This window comes from Crocodylus siamensis, chromosome 8 (assembly GCF_052110815.1).
Source record: "Crocodylus siamensis isolate JL-2025a chromosome 8, ASM5211081v1, whole genome shotgun sequence".
Taxonomy (NCBI): Eukaryota; Metazoa; Chordata; order Crocodylia; family Crocodylidae; genus Crocodylus; species Crocodylus siamensis.
In genome coordinates this window covers 49,855,825-49,878,692 of record NC_143402.1, presented here as the reverse complement: position 1 = coordinate 49,878,692, position 22,868 = coordinate 49,855,825, and the positions used below count along the sequence as shown (strand labels likewise).

The window sequence follows — 22,868 nt, the reverse complement described above, 5'->3', positions numbered from 1 at the left end:
AGTGTTAATTTAACATATAGAACACAGGGTGGGGTGGCACTTTAAAGACTAATTCAGAAAGGCATAAGCTTTTGTAGGTGACAGCTTACTTCATAAGATGCCATGAATGGGCTTGCAGAGAGCAGGAATACTAAATAGAAAGGAATAAAGTCATTTAAATACAAAGGATAGGGGAAGGAGAGGAAAGGTTAGGGGGATGGGGCACTACTAAGAGAAGTGAAGGTGCCTTTCTGAACATCTGACAAAGTGGGCTGTAGCCTATGAAAGATTATACCCCTCAGCAAATTAGTCTGTAAGGTGCCACCCTGCCCTGCCTTTTGCCTGACTGCAGACTAATACAGCTAACTACCTTTCTGAGAATCAAGCAGGATGTTTTTCTGTCATATTGAAACTGTATTAACAACTAAAACTTAATTTAAATCTATTCCTCAAACAAATATGGAAACAGGCTAGTTTTACTTAGAGGACATGCAACATGCTGTAACTTCCACAGCTACTAGTTGCATGAAACTCAATAAAAATAAAACAAGTTCAAAATGGTATGACCTCTTCCTATAGGAAATAAAAACCATGCAGTTACCTGCTTTATTGCATCCTCATAGGATGGAGGCTGCTTTACCTCCGAGAGGCCTGGACTTGACTTACAAAAACTTGGGGATGGAATAGAAAACTTTTGACCTGCCTGTGTAGCCTGCATAGGGAAAATATAGGGAAATTTTATCAATCCACAGGCAATAGGTTACCCTTTTCTCTGTGTTTCTATCTACTCTTATTTGAAGCCCACTTCTCTTCTCATTCCAGAGTAAATCCAGTGTAATCTAGAAGAGTCAATGGTGTTATGCCAATGCCAATTAAAGTAAGCTGTACTAGGCTAGTGGGCAGGACAGATGGTCTGTATAGACTAGCTTTGAGTTTCCCTAGCTACAGAGAAACCAATGAGATCTGTCCATGCATACAGTTCTCCATGCATTTTAATATAAAATAATCCTGAGCAGTTTGGCTATCAGCATGCTACTAACTGTATGTGTCGCTATAACAGAGAAAAAGGAAAAGCAAAAATATTGGGCAAGATAATATCATGATGAAATCAATCAAATATTGACAGTGATGCTCCCAAAGCTGCCCAGTAACTCATGCATGAAAGGCCTCCACCTCTAACATGCACATGTTCTGAAGCCCCCTACTGACCCTGTCTGGATCTCATGCTAATTAATGCAAAGTTTGTTTTTTTGATATCCAACCCTTTCAGTTTCTGACTTGATTACCTGGATGACAGGCTATATTCCTGTTAAGAGATGTGGTACCCCCATTCCTCAGCGCTACTGACCCTTGTCTAAAAGTCTGTGATGGTACCAGTGGTCAGACTGATAGACTTTCTTCTTAGAGCCCTTCTTTAAAAAGGTTAAGCATTTTGAAGAACAGTTATGACAGTTCAGCCCCCACAGTTTGAAACCGGTTACACTTCTGTCCTTGTACAATGAAGACTATGGAAATCTGGTTCTGCTTTACTTAATAATTGTGCTTTTGAATCACAATTATTCACCTTGAGCTGATGAGAAGGATTTTGCAAGGGCCACAGGTAACTGAAACCCAAAAACAAATACCTCGCTCTGATCCTGCTTCCTTTTTTATAGAATCAGAACCTTGTCCCCCTTAACTCCAAAGTGTTCAACTGCTTCAGCAGTATTTATGCTTAGGAAGGCTCAAAGACTGTCAAGACTCTTGCAACTGAAAGATGAGTTTCTTGGCAGCAGTCTTGAAGGAACCTTCCTATAATATCTACTTATTTTATCCCAGGTTCCTGTGATAAGACAATTGTGTGGCATTCAGCGGCTTGTGATGTACTGGAGGCTAGATAAGATTATAATGGTCCCTTAAAGACCTAAAATTAAGAAACTGTGAAGGAGATCAGCTCCTTCCATACCTAAGCCTTGCATTTGATCAACCCCCCGCCCCACCTTGCCCACATAACAAATTCCTTTCCTTTTCCTTCTCTTTTCCATCCAGACTCCCTGTTGGTATACACCAGACTCTGCTGACTGGTGCTATCTTCTATGTTCCCACTGAAGCTATCAAAGGGAACAAAGCCTTATTATTATTGTTGTTGTTGTTACTACTACTGCTACTACTACTACACCACCATTATTTTGATTCTGTGATCTAGACAAGAAGCCTGGTGGTTCTGGCTCTGTTAGAGCTATCTGGGAATGTTGATTTGATGTGCAGGTGATGGTTGCACAACCCAGATGCTAGGGTTTTCACTGACCCATTGACATACTGATTGGAAACTCTGTGGAATAGTTATGATCAATGCCATAGGGTGCAGAGGTCATTTGGAACAACCCTGATGCTCCCTTCATAGTTTCAGGATGCCAAGCTGAGCCAGGCAGAAATTCACACCCTCTGACAAGGGCATTTATGGGATGGAATTGTATGCCTAAATGACAGTTTTCCACGTGTAAACAGTTTTTTTGACACTTACACCCAGTTTGTGATTTTATTACACTGCAAAGTGGATGCATAATCATACTTAGATATATTGCACAGGGTCACTAGGCTATAAGGTGGCCAGGCAGGTACATGTATGTCTGAGCATTTCTGAGAAGGAGGGTCCTTTCATGTTTCAATTCTAATATCTGAACAGTTAGAGCCTTTGCCCAGGAAAAGGGAAAAGGAGACCTGGTTTTAGGGACATTTGGCTGACAGGGGGTTTAACACTATCTTCTTGGCTTCTCAGTGTAGTTCTGTAACCCTTGTGTATCACATGGCCTCTTACTTAGCCCTCCTTTTGAAGCTGGAGCCCTGGGCAACCAATTTTGTGATTTGCATGCATACACTGGAGGCCAGATCTATTCCACCTATTAGGCATGTAAGGACCTTGCTACACGGTAAATGTAGGTGGTTTCTGGAGCTCTTAACTCCTGTATTGCTGCAAGTTAACACCTCTAAAGGCATGTATATGCATTGCCCTACATTGCCATGGCAATGTGTTATGTTGTTGTATGACGCATTACAATGATGTAGCAATCATGTGGGTCTACATGTGATTGGCAGCTGTGTTGCCATAGTGGTGCACTCCTCCATTTTAGTGTGCCACTACAGCGATGTAGTGGCAAAATCTAAATGTGCACTGCACATATGGTGCAATATGGGTGGTTACCGCACCATGCTTTAGTACCTCCAAAAGGAAGTACTAAAGTACTGCAGCAAAGCACAGATGCAGCATAAGTGGCTTAAAGCACTCATTATTTGGCTTAAAGTTATGGCACTCCAGGGCAGGATTATCTCCACTGTACCTAAATTTGTTCCTGTTCCATTAAGGTTTGACCACTCCCTACAGCTATTCTGCCAAATTTGAAGTGTTCAAGCATCCAAGAATACAGTGTCCCCTCCTGAGGCAGGGCAAGTAGGGAAGCGAGGGTGCGGTGGGGCTGGGCACAGTTCCTTGCCCTCAAGGGACTTTGGGCAGAACAAGTGCTGCAGCCCCAGAGTGCTCAGTGGCCTCAGTGCCACCCACCACCACCCACACTGGCTCAGTGCTCCCACCAGCAGTGGTTCATAGGGAGCAAGCTCCAGAGGAAAAAAGGACTGGGTCCCTTGGAGCTCAGGAGGTGTCTGACTGGCTGGCAGCTCAACCCCTTTCCAAGGCTGCCAGCCAGCTGGGTGCTGCCTGAGTTCCAAAGGTTATTCAATAATCTGAACTCTGAACCTTTTCAGAGCTCAGGCGGCACCTGGCCAGCCAGCAGTCCAGGCAGGACAGTGTAGGTGGGAAGCTGCCAGCTGGCCAGGTGCCACCTAAGCTCTGAGGGGCCCAATCCTGGTGCAGCCTGAGCTCCAAGGGGCTTGATTCTTTTCAGAGCTCAGATGGTGGCAGGGGTGGTGTGCAGGAGAGAGGGGGAGAGGGAAGTGGGAGGGGGGGAGACCTCCAGAGAAAAAAGGGACCAGGCCTCTCAGAGCTCAAGCAACAAGTTGGTTTGGGTGGCAGCAGGAGGCACCATGGCTGCAGGGCTCTCCAGGGCTGTGGCACTCACTCTGCCAGGCGGGAGCAATGAGCTGGTTCTGACTCTAGATCAGGGCGGGCAATTATTTCAGGTGGAGGGCTGCTTACTGAGTTTTGACAAGCCATCACAGGCCACATGACAGGCAGTCACTGGCAGATAAATACTAATTTTCTAAATTTTTTCTGGGCTCTGTGGGTTGAATAGAATGGCCTGGTGGGCCGCATCCGGCCCGCAGGCCGCATTTTGCCTGCTCCTGCTCCAAGTCTTAATCCTGCCCCTGCTCACTAAGCCTCTAGTGGCAAGTCAAAGCTGTGCAGGTGAAGGACAGACAGGTGCTCCACTAAGCCAAACACCACAAAGCTGATTAACAGTTGTTTGGCTTACAGCATGAGGTGTAACAAGGCCATAAGTGGACTTCATCAAGGATTAGCTTTGGGTTAGAGGAGGGTTCGGCAGAGACACTGTGGGTCAACCTATAAGGGGGGCGTGGCAAAAGGGACCTTACAGTGGGTGTCTACTACCGACCACCCAACCAGGGGGAAAAGCTGGACCGGGACTTCTCTGGTCAGCTTATGGAGGCGGTTAGGTCAAGGGATGTCATTGTCATGGGTGACCTAAATGACCCAGACATTTGCTGGGAGAAGCAGACAGCCAGGTCTGACCGCTCGCGTAGGTTCGTGGCTGTATTACAGGACCTTCACCTTATCCAGGAGGTGCACAGCCCCAGTAGGGATAATGCCTTGCTGGACCTGGTCCTGGCCACTGGGGATGACCTGGTGAGGGGACAGCAGGTCCTTGACCACCTGCGCAATAGCAATCATCACCTGCTGGAATTCACTATCCAGACAGGGTGTCAAGGGCTTATAGCAAAACTAGAGCCCTTGACTTCAGAAGGGTCAACTTCAATGAGCTTAGGAGACTAGTTGGGGAGGCACTGAGGGCCCAGAGGGTAGGGGAGATGGGAGTCCATGAGGGATGGTCATACCTTAAGGGGGCGATCCTCCAGGCCCAAAGGGTAACAGGCCCTGGGAGAAGCAAGCGGGGTAAGAGTGCTCAGAAACCCCCTTGGCTCAGCAAAGGCATTCAGCAATACCTGAGGACTAAAAGGGTGACGTACAACCAGTGGAAAGGAGGGGCTATCACCAAGGAGGAGTACTCCTCCTTGGCCCGTGAGTGTAGGAGGGCTATTAGGAAGGCCAAGGCAGAGATGGAATTCAGGCTAGCGTCCAGGATTAAGGACAACAAAAAGTCCTTTTTCAAGTACATTGGGAGCAAAAAGAGGGCACCAGGCAATGTAGGGCCCCTGCAGAACTCAAACAGTAACCTCGTGGCTATGCCAGATGAGAAAGCCGATATTTTTAACAGTTTCTTTGCCTCTGTTTTCTTGAACAGGGACCGGGGACATCCCTCCTACCAGAAGTAGGGACAATCCCAGGGATAGCTCTGTCAGGCCTTGGGTCAGCGCAGATGTAGTTAGGGATCTTCTGGAAGGGCTAGACATTTTTAAATTTGCAGGTCCAGATGCCCTCCACCCAAGGGCATTGAGGGAGCTGGCAGGGGTCATCATGGAGCCCTTGGCCTGGTTGTATGAGCATTCATGGTCATCTGGCTAGGTGCCGGGGGATTGGAAACTGGCTAATGTTGTCCCCATTTTTAAGAAAGGGAGGAAGGAGGACCCAAGTAACATAGGCCTGTAAGCCTCACCTCGGTCCTTGGGAAGATCTTGGAAAGAATCATCAAGGAGCACACCTGTGGGGAGCCAGCAGAGGAGATCAGGCTCAGGGGCAATCAGCATGGGTTCATCAAAGCCAGGTCCTGCCTGACCAACCTGATTGCCTCTTATGACTAGGTAACTAAATCCTTGGATAATGGTATTGCCACGGACATAGTCTTTCTAGACTTTAAGAAGGCCTTTGACATTGTCTCTCACCCCATTCTCATCAGTAAATTAGGCAACTGTGGCATTGATGCCTACACAGTTGGATGGGTAAAAAACTGGCTGATGGGGTGCACCCAGAGAGTAGTGGTGGATGGGTCATACTCAACCTGGTGAGATGTGAGCAGTGGGGTCCCCCCAGGGCTCAGTCCTCGGGCCTGCACTGTTTAACATCTTCATCAGTGAGTTGGACAAAGGGGTTGAAAGCACATTGTCCAAGTCTGCTGATGACACTAAGATGTGGGGCGAGGTGGGCACACTTGAAGGGAGAGAGAAGCTGCAACTAGATTTAGACAGACTACAAAAGTGGGCAGAAAAGAATAGAATGGGGTTCAACGTAGACAAATGCAGGGTGCTGCACCTTGGGAGAAGGAATCCACAGCATACATACAGGCTGGGGAGTTCCCCTCTTGAAAGCACAGAGGCAGAAAGGGATCTTGGAGTCATTATTGACTCCAAGATGAACATGAGCCGGCAATGCCAGACTGCAGCCAGCAAGGGCAGCCGCACCTTGTTGTCCATCCAAAGATGCATCTCAAGCCGGTCCAGAGAGGTGATACTCCCCCTCTGTGCAACTTTGGTTAGGCTGCAGTTGTAGTACTGTATCCAGTACTGGGCGCTGCACTTTAAAAAGGATGTGGCCAGCCTGGAGAGAGTTCAGAGGAGGGCCAGCCATTTGGTGAGAGGGCAGCAGGACAGGTCCTATGAGGAGAGACTGAACCTGTTCAGCCTTGGCAAGAGGAGGTTGAGGGGGGACCTGGTGGCTGCCTACAAACTCATCAGGGGAGATCAACAGCAAATAGGTAGAGCCCTTTTCTCCCCAGCACCACCTGGGGTGATAAGGAACAATAGTAATAAGCTGATGGAGAATAGGTTTAGGGTAGAGATCAGGAGGCAATATTTTACATTTAGGGTGGCCAGAATCTGGAACCAACTTCCCAGGGAAGTGGTCCTCGCCCCTACCTTGGGCAAATTCAAGAGGAGGTTGGATGATCACCTGTCTGGGGTCTTGTGAACCCAGCATTCATTCCTGCTTGTGGCAGGGGGTCAGGCTAGATGATCTGTTCAGGTCCCTCATGACCCTAGCTACTATGAAACTATGACTTAGTCACCTAATTGCAACTTTGTTCCACCCTGTTCACATCCTGAAAATCCATTAATGCAGCTACTTTTATAAGACTATCATCTGACCCATAAGACCAAGTTACAAAAAAGTCACTCAGGGTCCCATCACACAGAAACTTGAGCAGGGTGGAATAGAACTGCAATCAGACACCTAAGTCCACTTACACACCTAATAGGGAGAACAGAATCTGGCTATGGGTGTATCTGGCCAGTGCACAGCCTACTCAGCATGCTCAGTATATGGGTGTGCTTATGCATTTACACTGCACAAGTAATATTGGGTAACAGAATCACTAGCTATGCAATAGGAGCACTTATGCAACTAGAAAATTGCTATGGCACACAAAGGATAATAGAAATCTGCCTGCCAGTCATCTGGAAATCTAGGAAGAGGGAAGGTCAGAGAAACATAGCTTCAAACCTGTTCTAAGCAAGGTGGGGCTAGAACCTGAATCTCTTGCTTCCTTGTAAAGTGTCTTAACCACACTGCTGCAGGGCTAAAATATAATGGGTACTCCGACTGTTCCCCTACTCTTAATCTAGTATGGACCTTACCATGAGTGTATTGCATAATCATCGGGAGGGTAATGTACATGCATTTTGTAACCCTTGTGACAGAAACAGTCATACCAAAGCCTGAACTCAGCCTCATCCCAAGGTCAGAGAAATCTGCTAAGACAACCATGAATACAAATACCCTTTCTACAGAGATGAGATTGGTTGTTAGGGCATCCTACACTTACCGGAGCTGTGCGGAGGCAACTGCTGGCTTGTGGGGAGACACTGCGACCTTCGCCCTGAGAGCCAGGGGAAACTGAGAGAAGGGAATGGCTATTTGGTGATGGTGGCAGGCTGATATGCTTTGGGCTCTTTGCAGCCGCAAGTGGAGAGTGCTGGGGAGAGCACTGTGGGCTGAGGAATGTGGAGGATGTGATGGCACTCTGGCCTGCTGGCTCCATGCAACGACTATTTACAATGTGAGGCAGCTGCGGCACCCCACAGTCACTTAATTTATTTGAATGACTGGCTTGGTCAATCAAGGCAGTTTGTTTTGATGCAAATGGACAACTAGCTACTGCATTTTCTTGCTTGATGGGAGCTGCAAAGAAATGCTGTGGTGGGGAATGCTTCTCCTCAAGGCCACTGGTTCGTTTCCGTTTCTGGAGTTGCATCCGCAGCTCTTCCACCTGCCTCTGTTCTTGTTGTAGCTTCCATGTAAGTTCATTAATGACTTTCTGCTTTTCTACCAGCATTTTGTCTTTTTCCGTATCAAGCCCTTCTAGCTCCAGCTGGATGCTCCCTCCATTCATGCTGCTCATGAGGCTTTCCTCAGTACTGCCATGCACAGGGGACGGTTGAAGACCAAACTGTGGAGAAGACATTGGTCCATCGTTGAATGTGTCTGGCAAAGAGCCACTAACGGAGAGGTCAGAAGATGCTGGGGAGATTGGTGGGGTAGAGCTGGTGCTCCCGAAGTGATAGAAGCCATTGGATAACATGCTGGCTGATGACTGTGACTGGTAGCTTGACAGGGTGTTTGCTGGGGTGACTGGAAAGGTGACAGTTGTTATTTCACTGAAGTTTGGCACTGTGTTGCCACTGCTTTCCTGAAAGGGTCTCAGACGCTCCATTAGTGCTGTTTTCGTGCCAGATACAGGGAGACCTCTTATTCTGAGCTGCTGCCTCAGTTCTGACACCTAGAAAAAGAGCCAGCTACTCAGTTACATTCACTTTGACATATGTTCTCATCACCATGGGGAAATAACTTGGTAGTTTTCCTGTTTTCTACTTTATGGGCCTTCCATGCTCATTGCTCAGAGCCTCTATACACAGCCCAGCTGTCCACCCTAACAGCCATATCTTGTCCTAGCAGAAATAATGGATTCCCTTCCTCAGTAACCAGGGGTACTGTATGTGGAGAAACACTGAGCCATGAACAAGTAACTTGGGCAGCAATGCTCTAGAAGAGTTATGCTCATAGTATTCATGCAACACAAATGTGGTCTGATGCCTATCTCCAGCAGCTGGCCCAGCTCTTGATTCTGGTGAGTGTGCTACTACCGCTTATGAGCTAACAGGCTAGTGAAAATCCTGTTTCAATTTACTTGCTCAAATGGCACTTTTAATATGTTTAACTGCCTGTGCAGGCACTTACGCAGAGTTTGTGATCCTACCCTCATGCAGCATACTGGCCTTAATCATGTCTGAGTTTAATGTAACAAGGTCTAAAAGGAATGTAAAATGATAGAATCACAGAAAAGTAGGACTGGAAGACACCTCCACAGGTCATTTATTTCTAGTCCACCCACCTGCTCAAGGTGGGATCATCCCTGTCTAAAAACCATCCTAGGCAAGTGTTTGACCCATTCTTAAAAACTTCAGAAACTACCCTCACGCTCAACTACCAGGCATAATACCCAAAACTGCAAAAACCTTTTAACTTGCCACAGGAAAAGCAGGGGGGACGGGAGAATGGTAAATGTGTGAGTTGTGAATTCCATTATGCCAATGTGGGCCTTTGTTCTGTGCAGTGACTATGCTGTAAAACAGATTTATGAGTCATTTAGACATCTGAGCCACAGAATCTAGGGTCTGCTTACACTTCTGCACTGCTATGAGTGTAGCTTGTGTCATATACTAGAAATAGCATTAAGTTAGCTGGCTTAGATAATGCTAGCAATGTAGACAGAACAATGCAGGCAACAACAGCCACTCAAGAATCTGGGGAAGTATTTGAATGCTTAGCTGCCTTATTGAGCTTGGTGCTAACTCAGCTACATTACTAACAGGTTTTAAGATCACTAGTTTAAAGGCAATTAGGGGCAATAGCATGATTTTTATTATTACTTTGTTACTGCTTTCATGATTCAGAGCAGAGGACTCTGTGAACCATACCGGACCCTGTAATTTTATACTCTCTTCGCTTGCTCTGACGTCCATGTTTTCAGTTCTATCATTGATATGCTACCCTAGGATGCTCAAGAGACTTCACAAGGCAAGTATTTTTGTGAGTGATATCATTATTGAAACAACTGAAGAGCTACAAGGGATCTAGACAAGCTTTCAGGTACCATATACCTTTCCTCCGGTCTCTGAACGTGCAGACAGATACAGGTTTCCCATGTTTTATGTGGCAGATGCGTTCCCAGGGAACGGCACATAAATTGTATTCACATAAAGCAAACCCAGTTTACAATTAAACAGATAGGGATGCGTTCCCATGGTGGTGAGGGAGGGAGGGAGTGAGGCTGGGGCTAGGGAAGGGACAGGGAGAGGGGCACGGTGCAGACCAGTGGCTGCAAGCAGGCGGTGTCTGTTGCTCCTGGGTCTGCAGCAGGGGCAGCACCGGGCTCTTCGCGGTGCTCCAGGTGGGTGGCAGCCCCACTCACCCCACTTCTCCCCATTCACCCCACTGCTCTGCTTCTCCCCACTCACTGCAGCCCCTGCAGCCCTGGGAGCGGCTGAAACCAGCAGCCTGCAGCTGCTGGGCTGCACTGTGCCCCGAACCCCCAATGCAGTGCAGCTCCAAGCAGGTAGCATCCACCGCTCCCAGGCCTGCAGCGGGATGAGAGTAGGCTGGGGCCAGTAGCCGCTGCAGGCTGGGGCTGGTAACAGCACCAGTCTCTTCCCAGTACTCAGCAGCGGTGCTGGGAGGGCAGGTTGCAGAGTGGCTATGGCAAATTTTGTGGTGGCAGCAGCTCCCCTCCCATTGCTGTGGCCGACTCTGAGTGCCAGGAAGAGCCTGGTGCCACTGCCAGCCCCAGCCTGCTTTTGTCCCACTGCAGGCTGCCGCCTGCCGCCTGCCCCTGCTGCAGCCCTGGGAGTGGTGGGTGCCTCCTGCTTACAGCAAATGGTCTATGCCATGCTGGGAGGCTCGGGGCACAGTGCCCCAGGGGAAGCAGAGGCCTCGGGGGTTTGGGGCACAGCACAGCCCAGCTGCTGCAAGCCACTGGCATTAGCCACAAGCCGCTGGCATTGGCCACTCCCAGAGCAGCTGTAGCAGAGGTTGCGGTGTGGGGCCCTGGCCCCATGGCCTTTTCCCCTCCCCTCCACTCATGGCCCTTTCCTCTCCCCTCACAAACTCACAGACTTACCTGCTTGGGGTGTGGGGAGCCGATCGCATAACAGCGAATTTACCTCACATATAATGAATTTCAGGTATGAAAAGGGTCATCGCATAAGAGTGAATTTGGACAAATCCTCATAAATCGAGGGAAACCTGTATAACACTTGAACAGTTTCAAAAGTGTCATCTGGTTCACAATTTATTAGAAACTGGTTTACAATTGTCCCTGGTTAGAGGTGCCAAGGGTTTTAAGTAAAATGGTCAGGTTTTCGGGTTTGCAGTGCTGCCAAAATACCACCGGGGTGGTAGAGTACCCGGACCAGAATGCCTTCTGGGAATCAGTGCCTTGAGTTTCCCTGGGATCCTCCTAGATGGGGAGGAAGACTCAGATTGGCTGGGCACCAAGAAAGAACAATATATCATGACCTACAACTGTAATTTCTGCTCTCCTCATAAAAATTGAATAAAAAATACTGACTGAGTTCAAGAAAGACCATCATTATACTTTACCAATGTCTAAGTGGTACGACCCTGAAGTAAGTGAGGGGAGGCAGCTTGGGTCCCATGACAGGAAATGAATCCCACTCAGTGGGATCTCAGGCTCATTTGGAGTGGAAATGAGAGTGCTCCTGGTTGCCAGGTGCTCTTGGGGCTGAGTGCCCCCCCTGTTTTCAGGTCCCAGTGAGCAGTATGCTCTGGGGCTCCCACAAGATGTTCTCAGATTTTCCACCCCTGCCCTGGAAAGCCATGTTGTCAATGCCACCTTCCTGCTAAGGACGTTGTGCTCTAGTGTCCCAGACTCATTTGGGGTAGGCAGTGGGTGTAGAGGGGCTTCCAGGTGTTTGGGGTCCTGAGGGGTGTCCTGCTTATGTGGGCCTGGCTGCCCCAGAATCCCCCCAGGATCTCCATGGCAGGGTTTGAAAAGCCATGAAGATCATGGAGTGGGGTCTTCCTTAAGCACCAGGCCCACTGGGAACCATGAGCAGGGGCTGCTCAATCCCCCCATTACCTGGCAACATCTCCATTTCCACCAGCCCCATCTCCCAAATGACCCTAGGACATTGCTGCCTAGTGTCTGTAGAAGGACAGTGAAACTGAAATGGAGGCTTTCCACTTCCCCCCCACCCCCCGGCTGTGGTCTATGTAGGTAAGGGATGTTTGAACAGTAGAGTCCTGGCTGCATTCGAGAGTAGCTCATTACCCTGAATAGTTTTGGTAGAGGGTGTGGGGATCAGGTGGGTGGGGGGGGGGCTTGAGAAGTGAGGTTTGGGATCCCTGAAGGACTGACCAGACGCTATACTCCGTGTTTGCACGTAACTTTGAACCAGCTCTTGGAGGACTGGCTCAGAAAAGTACTTGATTTGCCCAGTATTCTTTGATACAGTCCAGGCATTTTAAACTGGTCTTAAGTGGCATGTATGTCTAGACTCTTGTGTTTAAAATGTCTTTAGAATGTACTAAACATTACATCTGTCCACACCCCAGGAAAAAGGCAGACAAAGCAGAGCTAAACAGGAGATAGAACCGTACAAAACTCCATTTGTAAATAACAGTAGGCTGTAACACATACTATCAGGTAAAGAGACAAGAGTAATGTAGTAGAAAGGATAACCCAATAAGTGGAAGAGCAAGACAGTTTCCAGAGAGCTGTTACCACCTATAGAGTTTCAAGAGATTGTCTGGGATTAGGTAGATTATAACGGACCATTACGTTAATGTCTGTGTTAATTACCTGGTGCTTAGTGTCTTAAATGCTAATGTATTTTTGTTCTCAGGGTTGTCTCTTAAGATGTTTTGTAAATTTGAGCAGGAGAACTGAGAGACCAGAAAGAGAGTGATGTTTTTCTGTAGAAAACGTTCTCCCACCTGTGTTCTAGTATCTCTGTCCTTTATCTTTATTCCATGATCGCTCTTTCTGGTGCATATTTTTGTCTGGTGTTGCCCACATAGTTTCCATGCTGGCATTTGGTGCACTGGATGAGGTATAGCACGTTCTGGGATAGACATATGCAGCATCTGTGAATTCGGTTGTTTCCAGTGTGGAGGGTGTTGATCACTGTGGCAGTAGAGATGACCTGACAGGTTTTGCACCTATTGTTAAGGCAGGATTGGGTCCTATGGAAAGCCTGTTGATCATAGGAGTTCACTTCTGATGATGAGTTGGTCACAGTTAGGGGGCTGTTTGAAAGCCTAGTACCACTGGATGCTTCTCCTTAATTGCCCTTAAAGTTGTGGCATAAGAACATAAGAAGTGCCACACTGGGTCAGATTAATGGTCCATCTAGCATAGTATCCTGTGTTTGACAGTGGCAGGAGTGGATGCTTTAGAGGGAGAGCACTGAACAGGGTACAGCTAGAGTGATCTGCTGTTCATTACTCTCCCTGGCATCCATCACCACTGGCAATCCCTTGCAGTTGAGGATGATTATCTTCTGCAGTTGTTTTATCCATGGGTTTGAAGGTGGATTACAGGTCAATCTGGGATTGACAGGTCCTACTGCAACTCACACAAGTGTTTCCATGGGAACTGGGTGGCTCTGGATTCTTGATTCAGCGTGCAACAGTGAAACAGTGTGTTTCTGCTGCTCCTGCTATTCTATCTCCTGTTGTCATCATGAGGTTTCAAAGTCCTAAGATCTTTGCAGCAGACTCTTCTTCCATTTGGGGCGATCCTGCACAATACTCTCTCATGAGTTGATGTTGCTTTTTTTTCAGATTGGCCTTGAAAACATCCTTGAAGCACTTTCTCTGCCTTCCTCTTCAGCATATGCCTTGACTCAGCTAGCAGAATAAAACTTACTTCATAAATCTGGAGTCAGATATCTGGATGATGTGACCAGTTCGGTGAAATTGATGTTGGACTAGACAACCTTCTTGTAACTGCTGCCTTCATGCCAGTTCATGACTAGGAGCTTCCAGGCCTCAAAATCCTACTCCTGTCATCACTAACTGGCTGCCGAAGAGCTTGAAATATATGCTAAATCTGTTTTCACGGAAGATGCTTGTGTGTGAGTTCTTTTATCGTGGAGAAACTGCTACACATAAGCTTCCACATGGCACCTTGATCCAATGGCAAAGAGGCCAAGATAACTGGAGGTCTTGTTCCACTGCAGCCTTCATCTGCCTTCACAGCTCTTGAGAGTCTAACATCCTCTTCCACCTGCTCTGCTGCTGAAGACTTGTAAAGCCATGGCTGAGGGCTGGACAGGCTTTTTATAGTAGAGACCTGTACTTGCCATGTTATAGTGCTGTTGGAAGATATATGTGGCTTTCCAGGAAGGAGAGTATTGCCATCTGCTGCCCCAACCTTATCTTGGTGGTGATACCACTGCTTGGTTTGTGACTGCTTATTTGTCAGCATTACCCTTGCTTATTTCACAGATAACCTTCCCTGAAGGTCACTCCAGTATCTGCCACCTGTGGACATGCTGGGTAGTAGCACAGCATCCACCATCATTGATTTAAAGGTGTCAGAAGAAATATCTCTAACTGTTCTATTTAATAGATAACATATTTACTTGATAAATCCCCCCCCCCACCATCAGCATACTGGGAAAAAAGCTCCTTAACTCATAATTGCATGTAAGAAAAACTTATGAAATACTGTGATGCAAAAAGCAGTATGTGCTCAATAACGGAAACCAACTATGACACTGAATAAATTCAGTTAATATTGACATGGCTATAAAACATATTGTCCATATTGGACAAACATGTTGATAAGAACTTACTACAAATATGAGTTGGTACAACCTACTTAAATAATGTATATATTAGTTTATCTTTTTTTTTTAAATAATTTTTTCATGTTCCAAGCCAAATCAGCCAAATCAAGTAGTCTATCACAAAAATAAGTTGGTACAACCTACCTGGATAACATAGATACTAGTACCCATTGAGTGCAGGTCCTCTCAGCACTGACTCTTTTAAAAAAGTCACGATGAGTTACTACACTGAATACATTTCAACTTCCTCTTCACTCCCACAGCTGAGCTGCACCTTCTTCCCCATTTCTAATGATTCCTGTTTCGTTACCAGCTTTAAATGCCTGGCAAACATTGCCAAATGGGGCTCAAAACTATTCACCCAGAATCCCTATGTCACTCCCCTCTCAGCCTGTTGCATATGATTAGTGTGGGCCTACTTTCCATGAAGTGGAGTCGGATCAGGTTGGCCTGTGCCTCATCTGTGTGTAAATTTTGGAGGATCCCAGGACTCATGACAAGAACACCCAGTTCCAGTGCTGAGTGTGGTGTTAATTAGCGCAAGGATCCTTTGTGGAGCGTATCTGGAGTACACATATGTACTGAGTGAGGAATGCTTAGCTGTAGAGTCACCATGACTTGAAATGCTGTTGACTCTGCAGGGGCCCAGCCAAATGATCACTAGGGTAAATTTAGACCCTTTTTGTTCTGGTTTAATATCATGCACAAAGACACATGGTACAGGATCTTCTAACTTTCCCCTAGCAGGGATGAGGCCGATGACAGTGAGGAAGAGGAAGAGATAAATGGAACTGAAGACGGCAACACCGACAGCGGTAGCAGGTCCTCCAGTGGGAGCTAGAGCGACAGTCACATGGATGACAGGTGAACTGAGTATGTGACCCTACAAGCAGGGTGGGGATGAAGGGAAAGGGTTGCCTGGTTTAAGAGACCAGAATTTGTTTGTGGGTGTAGTGCACGGTGTGGTTATTGTAATGGGTCTGGGTGGCCAGCGGGCCTTTGAATGGGTGCACAGGTGCAGTTTCTATAATGGGCTAAGGTTCTCTTTGCGGAGTGATACTTGGTGTGTAGATATATATAACCTTGTGTGTGTGTGTGTGTGCATATATATATATATATATATATATATAACAAAAAGAAAAAGTTTGTTCAACCTTTGGTATAGGTATTCCATAAACATACTTTGTGGCACCTATATATGTATAAATAAGCCCTGAATTGATGCATTTTATCTTTTTTGAAGCTGCTACAAATTTTAGCACAGGTATTCCATAAGCACACTTTTAAGCAAAGGTAAAAACGTTTCAATTCTGAGTGATCTAAGTCTCTGGATACTATATGCAAATTACTACTGGTATGTTTATTTCAAGATCAGTGGGCATGTCTATGTGAGGCACTTGATGCCCATTGCATTAATTCTATTGTACATTAGTGTGGCTGGCAAAAACCATGGTAATACACTAATGTGCAGTAGATTAGTGTAGCAGGCATTAAGCATCACAAAAAAGCATTCATCTGTGCTAATGCACAGTATCTCTAGTCCAATGGGTGTTAAACATCACATAAAAAGTGTTCATCTGTGGTAATGTGCAATAGAGCCAGTTATGGCACATTAAGTTAGTACCTGTTATTAGAGGTACTAAACTTAGTGTGCCGTAATTATGGTGCATTAATGAACGTGTAGTTTGCTCTTAACTTCCCTGTGCTCAGGGAGAGTAGGGTTTGAAATTAAGGACAGGGGGAAGGGGCTGAAGAGGGAAGAGGGTCTGGGGGCAGAGGGCAAGAAGGCTACCCAATCCCCCAGATTTATTTTCTCTGCTGTAGCAGTGGGAGGGGGACACATTCAAGGCAAATCTCCACTAATTAGATTCTATAACTGGAAAATGATAACAAATTTATACATTTTTCATATATAGAATCTTATTATTTGGGGTGCGTCTTATATTCAGGGTTGTCTTATATTTGAGTAAATGTGGTATTAATACATCTATCCAGTGAGCTTGAGTCCAGTTAGTAGCATAGCTTGGGTAGAACTAGCTGGAAATATTTCTGTCAAGATCTGGTCATTTTCAAGTATAGCCTTGATGATCTTTCATATGGGGTTAAATGTGAGAAGGTAGGTGACAAGCAGGGGGCTGCAGTCAGTTGGAGTTTTCTTCTTGTACGGTAACACATTGCTGTGAATATTTGGGTGACTTTCTCAAAGATACAGTCTACTTCTCTGTTGGAGTATCCTTGCTGGGTAAAGGTAGTTTTCAGTTTGGTGAAGTGGCTATCACGAGTATTCTCCTCAGAGCAGATGTGGTGGTACCTGAGGACCTGACTGTAATTACAGCTTTTTTGATGTGTTTTTGATGATCACTGTTTGGATGTAAGTGTGGTGGTCCATAATTTTTTTGTATGTGATGGTTCATAGGGTGCCATCTTGGATATAGATCATGGTATTGAGAAAGTTATGTTAGCATAGAAATATTCCAGAGAGAATTTGATTGAAGGGTGGTAGTTGTTGAATCTGTGGTAGAAGTCAATAAGCAAGTCCAGGTGTTCAGTTCAGATGAAGAAAATATCATATATGTAATGCAGGTTTGGTGGCACACTTTAAAAAAAAATTCTTCTTCAGATAGCTCATGAAGAGGTTGGCATATTGGGGAGCCATTGTTATGCCCACTGCTGTGCCCAGGGTTTGGTGAAAGTGTTCACTGCACAAAGACAGCCTGGAGTTTTGCATAGGCCTTGTTCTATTTGCTATTTAGCTCTGCTGTGTCTGCTTTCTTCTCAGAGTCCTGAAGAAGGCAGCCTGGTGCCTAAAAGCTTGTCTATGTCCCTCCCAACTATATGTTTTTTTCAGTAAAAGACATCATCTACAGAAAACCTTGCCTTTCACACTTTCCTCACTTGTCACGGCTACAGCACCCCCTCAACTCCAAGAGACTTCAGAACAGTTTGTTACTAGGTAAAAAAGGAAAGGAGGTTAGCACTCACCTTCAGATCATCCAGGTTAGAAGGCAGAGGGCCTGGTTTCATAGAAGACACACAGCTCTGTCCTGAAAAAGTAGTTTTCACTGAAGAAAGAGGGGTATTGTTCACAGGAGTTGATGAAGAGTTTGAGCTTTTGACCATTTGTTCACTTGAATGCCTGAAATGACAGTGGATATGTTTATTGTAAGAATGCCCAGTTTTGGTAACAACACTCAGTGCCATATTTACTGCTAGCAACTTGGATAGCCAGAGGAGAGCCCCTCCAGAGCGACACCATGGCTTAGTGGCTACATTGGAGATCTCTTATTGCTTAAAGGTATGTCTGAAGGGCTAACAGGCACCAGGAGGTTATGCACTCCATTGAGAAGGGGATTGTAAAGAATATTGGAGACCCAAGAAAAGGACATGGAAGAGCTCCAGCAAAGATCTCAGCAGGAGCCCACAGAACTTTACCCCATTTTTGCCTGTACAGTTGAGCTGGAGAGGTTGTATTGAGGATGTTTAGCATTCAACATTATTATTATTATTTTTAATTTTGTATCCAAGTCCAAATTAGTCAAAACTAATTCCAAATCCAAGAGCGCAGAACCGTAAGTGGCCCTACTACTGGCAAACATCCTCCACCTGCACCTGGGGCTTCGGATGCTTCCAAAACCTTTGGTGGGCATCCTACGTGCAGGCCCAAGCCTGGAAGCTTGGGGTTCGGATGCCCCCGAGTTTTGCTTGCCCTCAGCCATAAGGACCTCAGGGCAAGCAAGGGAGGAGACTCCCATTTCCAGAAACTGGGCTTAAAGCTGCTGCACCTTGGTGGGTACTGAACCATGCCAGAAGAGCAGTTCTCCTGCAAAGAGGTTCAGGAAAACTGCCTTTTTGAACACAAATACATGGTATTTCCCCTGCCAGGTTAAGAAGCCACTACGCTTGATCTGAGCCTTCAAGTTAATTTCATGGATTTGCAGAAATGAGGGATGACTGGCCAATAGGAACACGAATAAGGTTGTGACGGGGCTACGGAGCAGAGAGCTGGTACAAACAGGCGCACAGGCATAAACATGGAGACTGCATGGAAAACTTAGGTGGTCAGAGAAGCAACTCTGGGACCCTCAGAATAATGGGCAGAGGCTGCTGACTCACTTAAGCTGAGCTTGGTGGATTCCTTGATAGCTGAAGTGCTGCTGCTGCTGCTGCTGGCTGAGGATTTGCAGCTGCAGAAAGAGCTGCTGCTGCTGGAGGAGTCTGGCATAGGCTGAGTCCATGGGAGGAGGAGATTTCTCAGCTTTCTGGTCAGGTGGGATGTACTGGTGATACTTCAGCTTCTTCACTTTTGGCTTGGTATCCTTGGGCTTTTTGTGGCGGTTCTTGCTATCACCAGAGGACTTTGACTGTGGGTTGTAGAGAGAGAAGGACAGGGATCAGCTGAGAAATTAACCCCTGAGCTAGAGGCTGGTGAAGATGAAGTCATTCTTATCTGTAATTTTTAGTCAGGTAAACAAGAGGTGTCCCCTCACAGGCACTGATCAGGGGATAAAAATGTGATCCTAATGATGGGGGCCTATTGGTTCATTCCTCCAGGTTGTTGCCAGACCAAACCCTGAACCTGCATATGTGATGCACTTAATTCCAGTCATGCTAGAGTTACAGAGAGAGTCCAAGGGGAGTCCTCTGCCCAACAGTCTCTTTTGTTTTGCATCTGTAATCCTAATGTGTAACACCTACCCTTTTAGCCAGTAGACAATGTGGTAAAGTCTGATGATCAGAATCTAGGGAGCTGCACATATTGGGACTGCTCTGGACTTGGAGATGTTGCTGTTTTGATTTTAATGCCTCAAATAGAAAATCCCCATGTGTAGTTGCCTAGATAATTAATATCAGTATAAAATGAGGGGACCCTCAGCTACCAAAGCTAAGATATGTCCCCTAGGTTTGAACAGACAGGCTTTATACAAGCCCCAAAGGTCCACCCAGTTGGGTCTCCTTCAGACCAAAATGGATGCAAGCCCTATCCTCAGCCCAACCTACAGATACTCAACTCTCAGACCTGTCAGTGAGAGTTTGTTGATTGCGGCTACTGGGTCAGTGCACAGGAGAAATCCAGCTAGAAAGCCAGTAGTGGGGTAGATTAGCTCATTTCCTGTCTTGAAGAGATTAACTCTAGATGGGACAATTAAACCCAATACAGGACAGGAAAAAGTAGCTCCTCAAATGAAGAGGTTGGGAGTCCTGGTGAACAAACGAGAGAGGAGGCTGCTGGAAGGGGAAGGTTCATTGAGAGTGAAGCACCGAGAAGCAAGCTAGGAGCCAGTAACCACTCTGAACAGTGAATATCATGGTCCTTGCTATGCCCAGTGCTGCTAAGCAAGTAGACAGCCATGTGGTGTGCCAGGATAAGGTTTTGCATATTCCTTCAGCACAACCCCAGGCAGCACTGCTCTAGAGCAGATTTCTGTTGCACTTTGCAGGCCCAAATGGAAGTTTCCAACCGCATAACTGAGAGTTTTTACATTTATGCATAGTTTGTGGTTCTATTCTATGTCCAGTGTAGGCACATAAGCATCCACCAAGGTACTTAGCATGCAAAGAAGATTGCACACTAGCTCAGTGCTCTAACTGCAAGGCTACAGATTAGATGTCATGCAGTCTCCCTCCAGTCCTCCTTTTGAATCTGGACCTCTATGCTGCCAACAGGGAGATACATGGGTTCATGTAGAAAAGGACAAGCCAGAGTATTTGAGGTTCAGTGAGATAGCTTAGAAAGAATCAGACCTTGATTTATAGTCTGAACAACTTGTTTTGAGTGGGGTAGACATGTCCTTTCTCTCTTCTGTCCATTTCTATATGACTATTAAATGCAATGTGCAATGGTTCTGCTTCAAAAGAAGCACAGGAGTGGTGCCTGGATGCCTAGCCTGTTGTATGGCGATTAGAGCACAGTACCAACACTGGAGAGACACGGATTCAAATTCTCTTGGCACAAAAAGGCCTAAAAAACATAGGAGGTCTAAAACATAGGAGGGCCTCTCTCATTCCAAGCCAACATTTCAGTAATTATGTGTCCATGCTGCACAGAAAGCAGGATTTCAAACTGTGTACAGGTTTAAAAAATAATGGTGGGGGGTCTGGAAAACTACCATGTTGGTAGGAAAAGTAGAACAGGGTTCTGCTCCAAAAAGGTTCTACCTTTTTTCTGAGGAGGCCTATGCAACTGGAGATTAGTCTGCAGGGCCTCCTCAGAAAAAAATGATCATTATCATCACCCCAGTTGTAAAGATCAATGACTACTACAGCTCTGGGAATGCAGGAGAACTCCATACTCCATAAAAGCAAGAGCATCATGAATCTCACGCAAGGCTACACAGCACTTTCAGCCTGCAAGGTGCCATCTTTGAAATCCTCTGCATTATCCTGTCATTAGAATCACTTCTACTTTGTTAGTTAAGTCTCTGTTTAGCTTGTTTTCGTCCAGGCTCAGAAATAGTTTATATAACTAATCCAGACCCACTCAGAACCTTCACCCCAAATTCCCTGCCAGCAAGGGCACGCGATGTTTTACTCTGGGTTACGTGGAATTTTTTATCAGAGTATTCAGTGCATTCGAAGTCAGGTTGCAGAGAGGTTTCAATTCAATTGCATTGGAAGGCTCCATTCCTAATGCTTGAAAAGCTGCAGAGTGTAGTGAGGCTGGATCAATAGCTTCTTCACTTAGAGCACTGAATTGAGCTAATAGGTATGAGTGAGTGAGGTAAGACAAGGATTTTGGTTGCTTTACAGAGAGCTGTTTTTTGGCACTTTACTTCACTGGACAAACAGCTGGGAGAAGAAATAAGTCAACAATATGAGCCTCAAATTCCCCTTGCATGTATGAGAGGACAAATAGACTCCACCCCTGGGAGGACCATGAATGACAACAAAGCAGAGTATTTGGGTCATTATCTGCCATGGTGACCTGGGAGAAGAATTTTAACCAGGGAGGTGAAGTAAATATTAACAAGGTCCTTGTCCTCCAGTAGATAGCAGCACATCCTAACAGCTATGTCTGTCTTTACACAGCTCTGGGTGGGCTTTATTTTTGTGGGTTAAACATTATTTGAATATAAAATAAGAAAATGTAGATGAACTTTAACCAGCAAAACTCCACTCCTCATGTTATCTTTCTTAGGACTTTCTTGGTAAGGTGATGAGGAGGGTACATTACCTTTACTGCCGTGGGCACTGGAAGTTGGTTATGCACCTGCTTTGGGCTTTCACACTGGGTACTTTGCACTGAAGTCAAATCAGTCACATTGTTTTCAGAGCCATGGGTATGAACCTGTAACTAAGAGTCAATTACCATTAGTAGGTAGCATGTAACCCCCAAGGAACATAGAAAGCATAAGGAAACCCATACTTTGCAATCCCATCATGGACCACAGCACCCCTAACTGTGCATGACTCTGCCACCTTCCATGGATGAATAACATAGCATTTCTATGGGAAGCAGAGATTGCTCTCCTTGAACATGCTTTGGTTGCCTGCCTCAGGCTCCTAAGCCCACAAGAACAGCAGGAGGCTGACTGGACTTCAGCAATAGCTCCTCAAGCCCGGGAGTGTAAGAAGTAGGTATGGTGAAGCAGAGACCTTGATGCTGCGCTGAGACCACTGTTACTCTGATAGTAAATTCTCTTACTTTGTACCAAGGTCAGGCCTAGCACCACGTCTGGCAGCAGAGCTTCTCATTTGAGCACTCCGTGCTGACTGCACTGTCTCCTCAGGCATGACCATGGCGCACTGGGGCCTGAGAAACCTCTAGCCCATGTCTAACTCTGTTCTCACCCCCAGGCAGCCTCAGCTTGCACATGTGCTAGCCTGTGCCAGGGCTTGTTTTTCCAACATACAAATGAGAATAAGGTTAACAGGGCTGAGTAGCTAACATGCTGCGCTGTGAGCAGCAAGCCGATGCCACAGGAACTGAGGGACTCTGCTCCTGCAGACCCTTTGCTGACACTTAAGCAGAGCACAGCCAAAGCCCATTTGGCAAAAACTTCTCTACCCAGTAGAAA

General features: G+C 46.3%; 1 protein-coding gene across 4 annotated transcripts in view; it reads right to left on the bottom strand.

The window, feature by feature from the left end:
* MYOCD (myocardin) overlaps nt 1–22,868 on the bottom strand; it is a 94,974-nt gene that overhangs the window by 5,301 nt on the left and 66,805 nt on the right. For 3 of the 4 annotated variants that reach the window (XM_090061058.1, XM_090061060.1, XM_090061061.1), the window contains exons 7-10: nt 22,025–22,144; nt 18,967–19,214; nt 17,836–17,989; nt 7,806–8,759 (exon numbers count right to left, since the gene is read on the bottom strand). In XM_090061058.1, the coding sequence (XP_089917184.1) occupies nt 7,806–8,759; nt 17,836–17,989; nt 18,967–19,214; nt 22,025–22,144 (1,476 nt within the window). Of the gene's footprint in view, nt 1–580; nt 692–7,805; nt 8,760–17,835; nt 17,990–18,966; nt 19,215–22,024; nt 22,145–22,868 lie in introns of all 4 variants that reach the window. The other variant, XM_090061062.1, reaches the window with a different exon arrangement.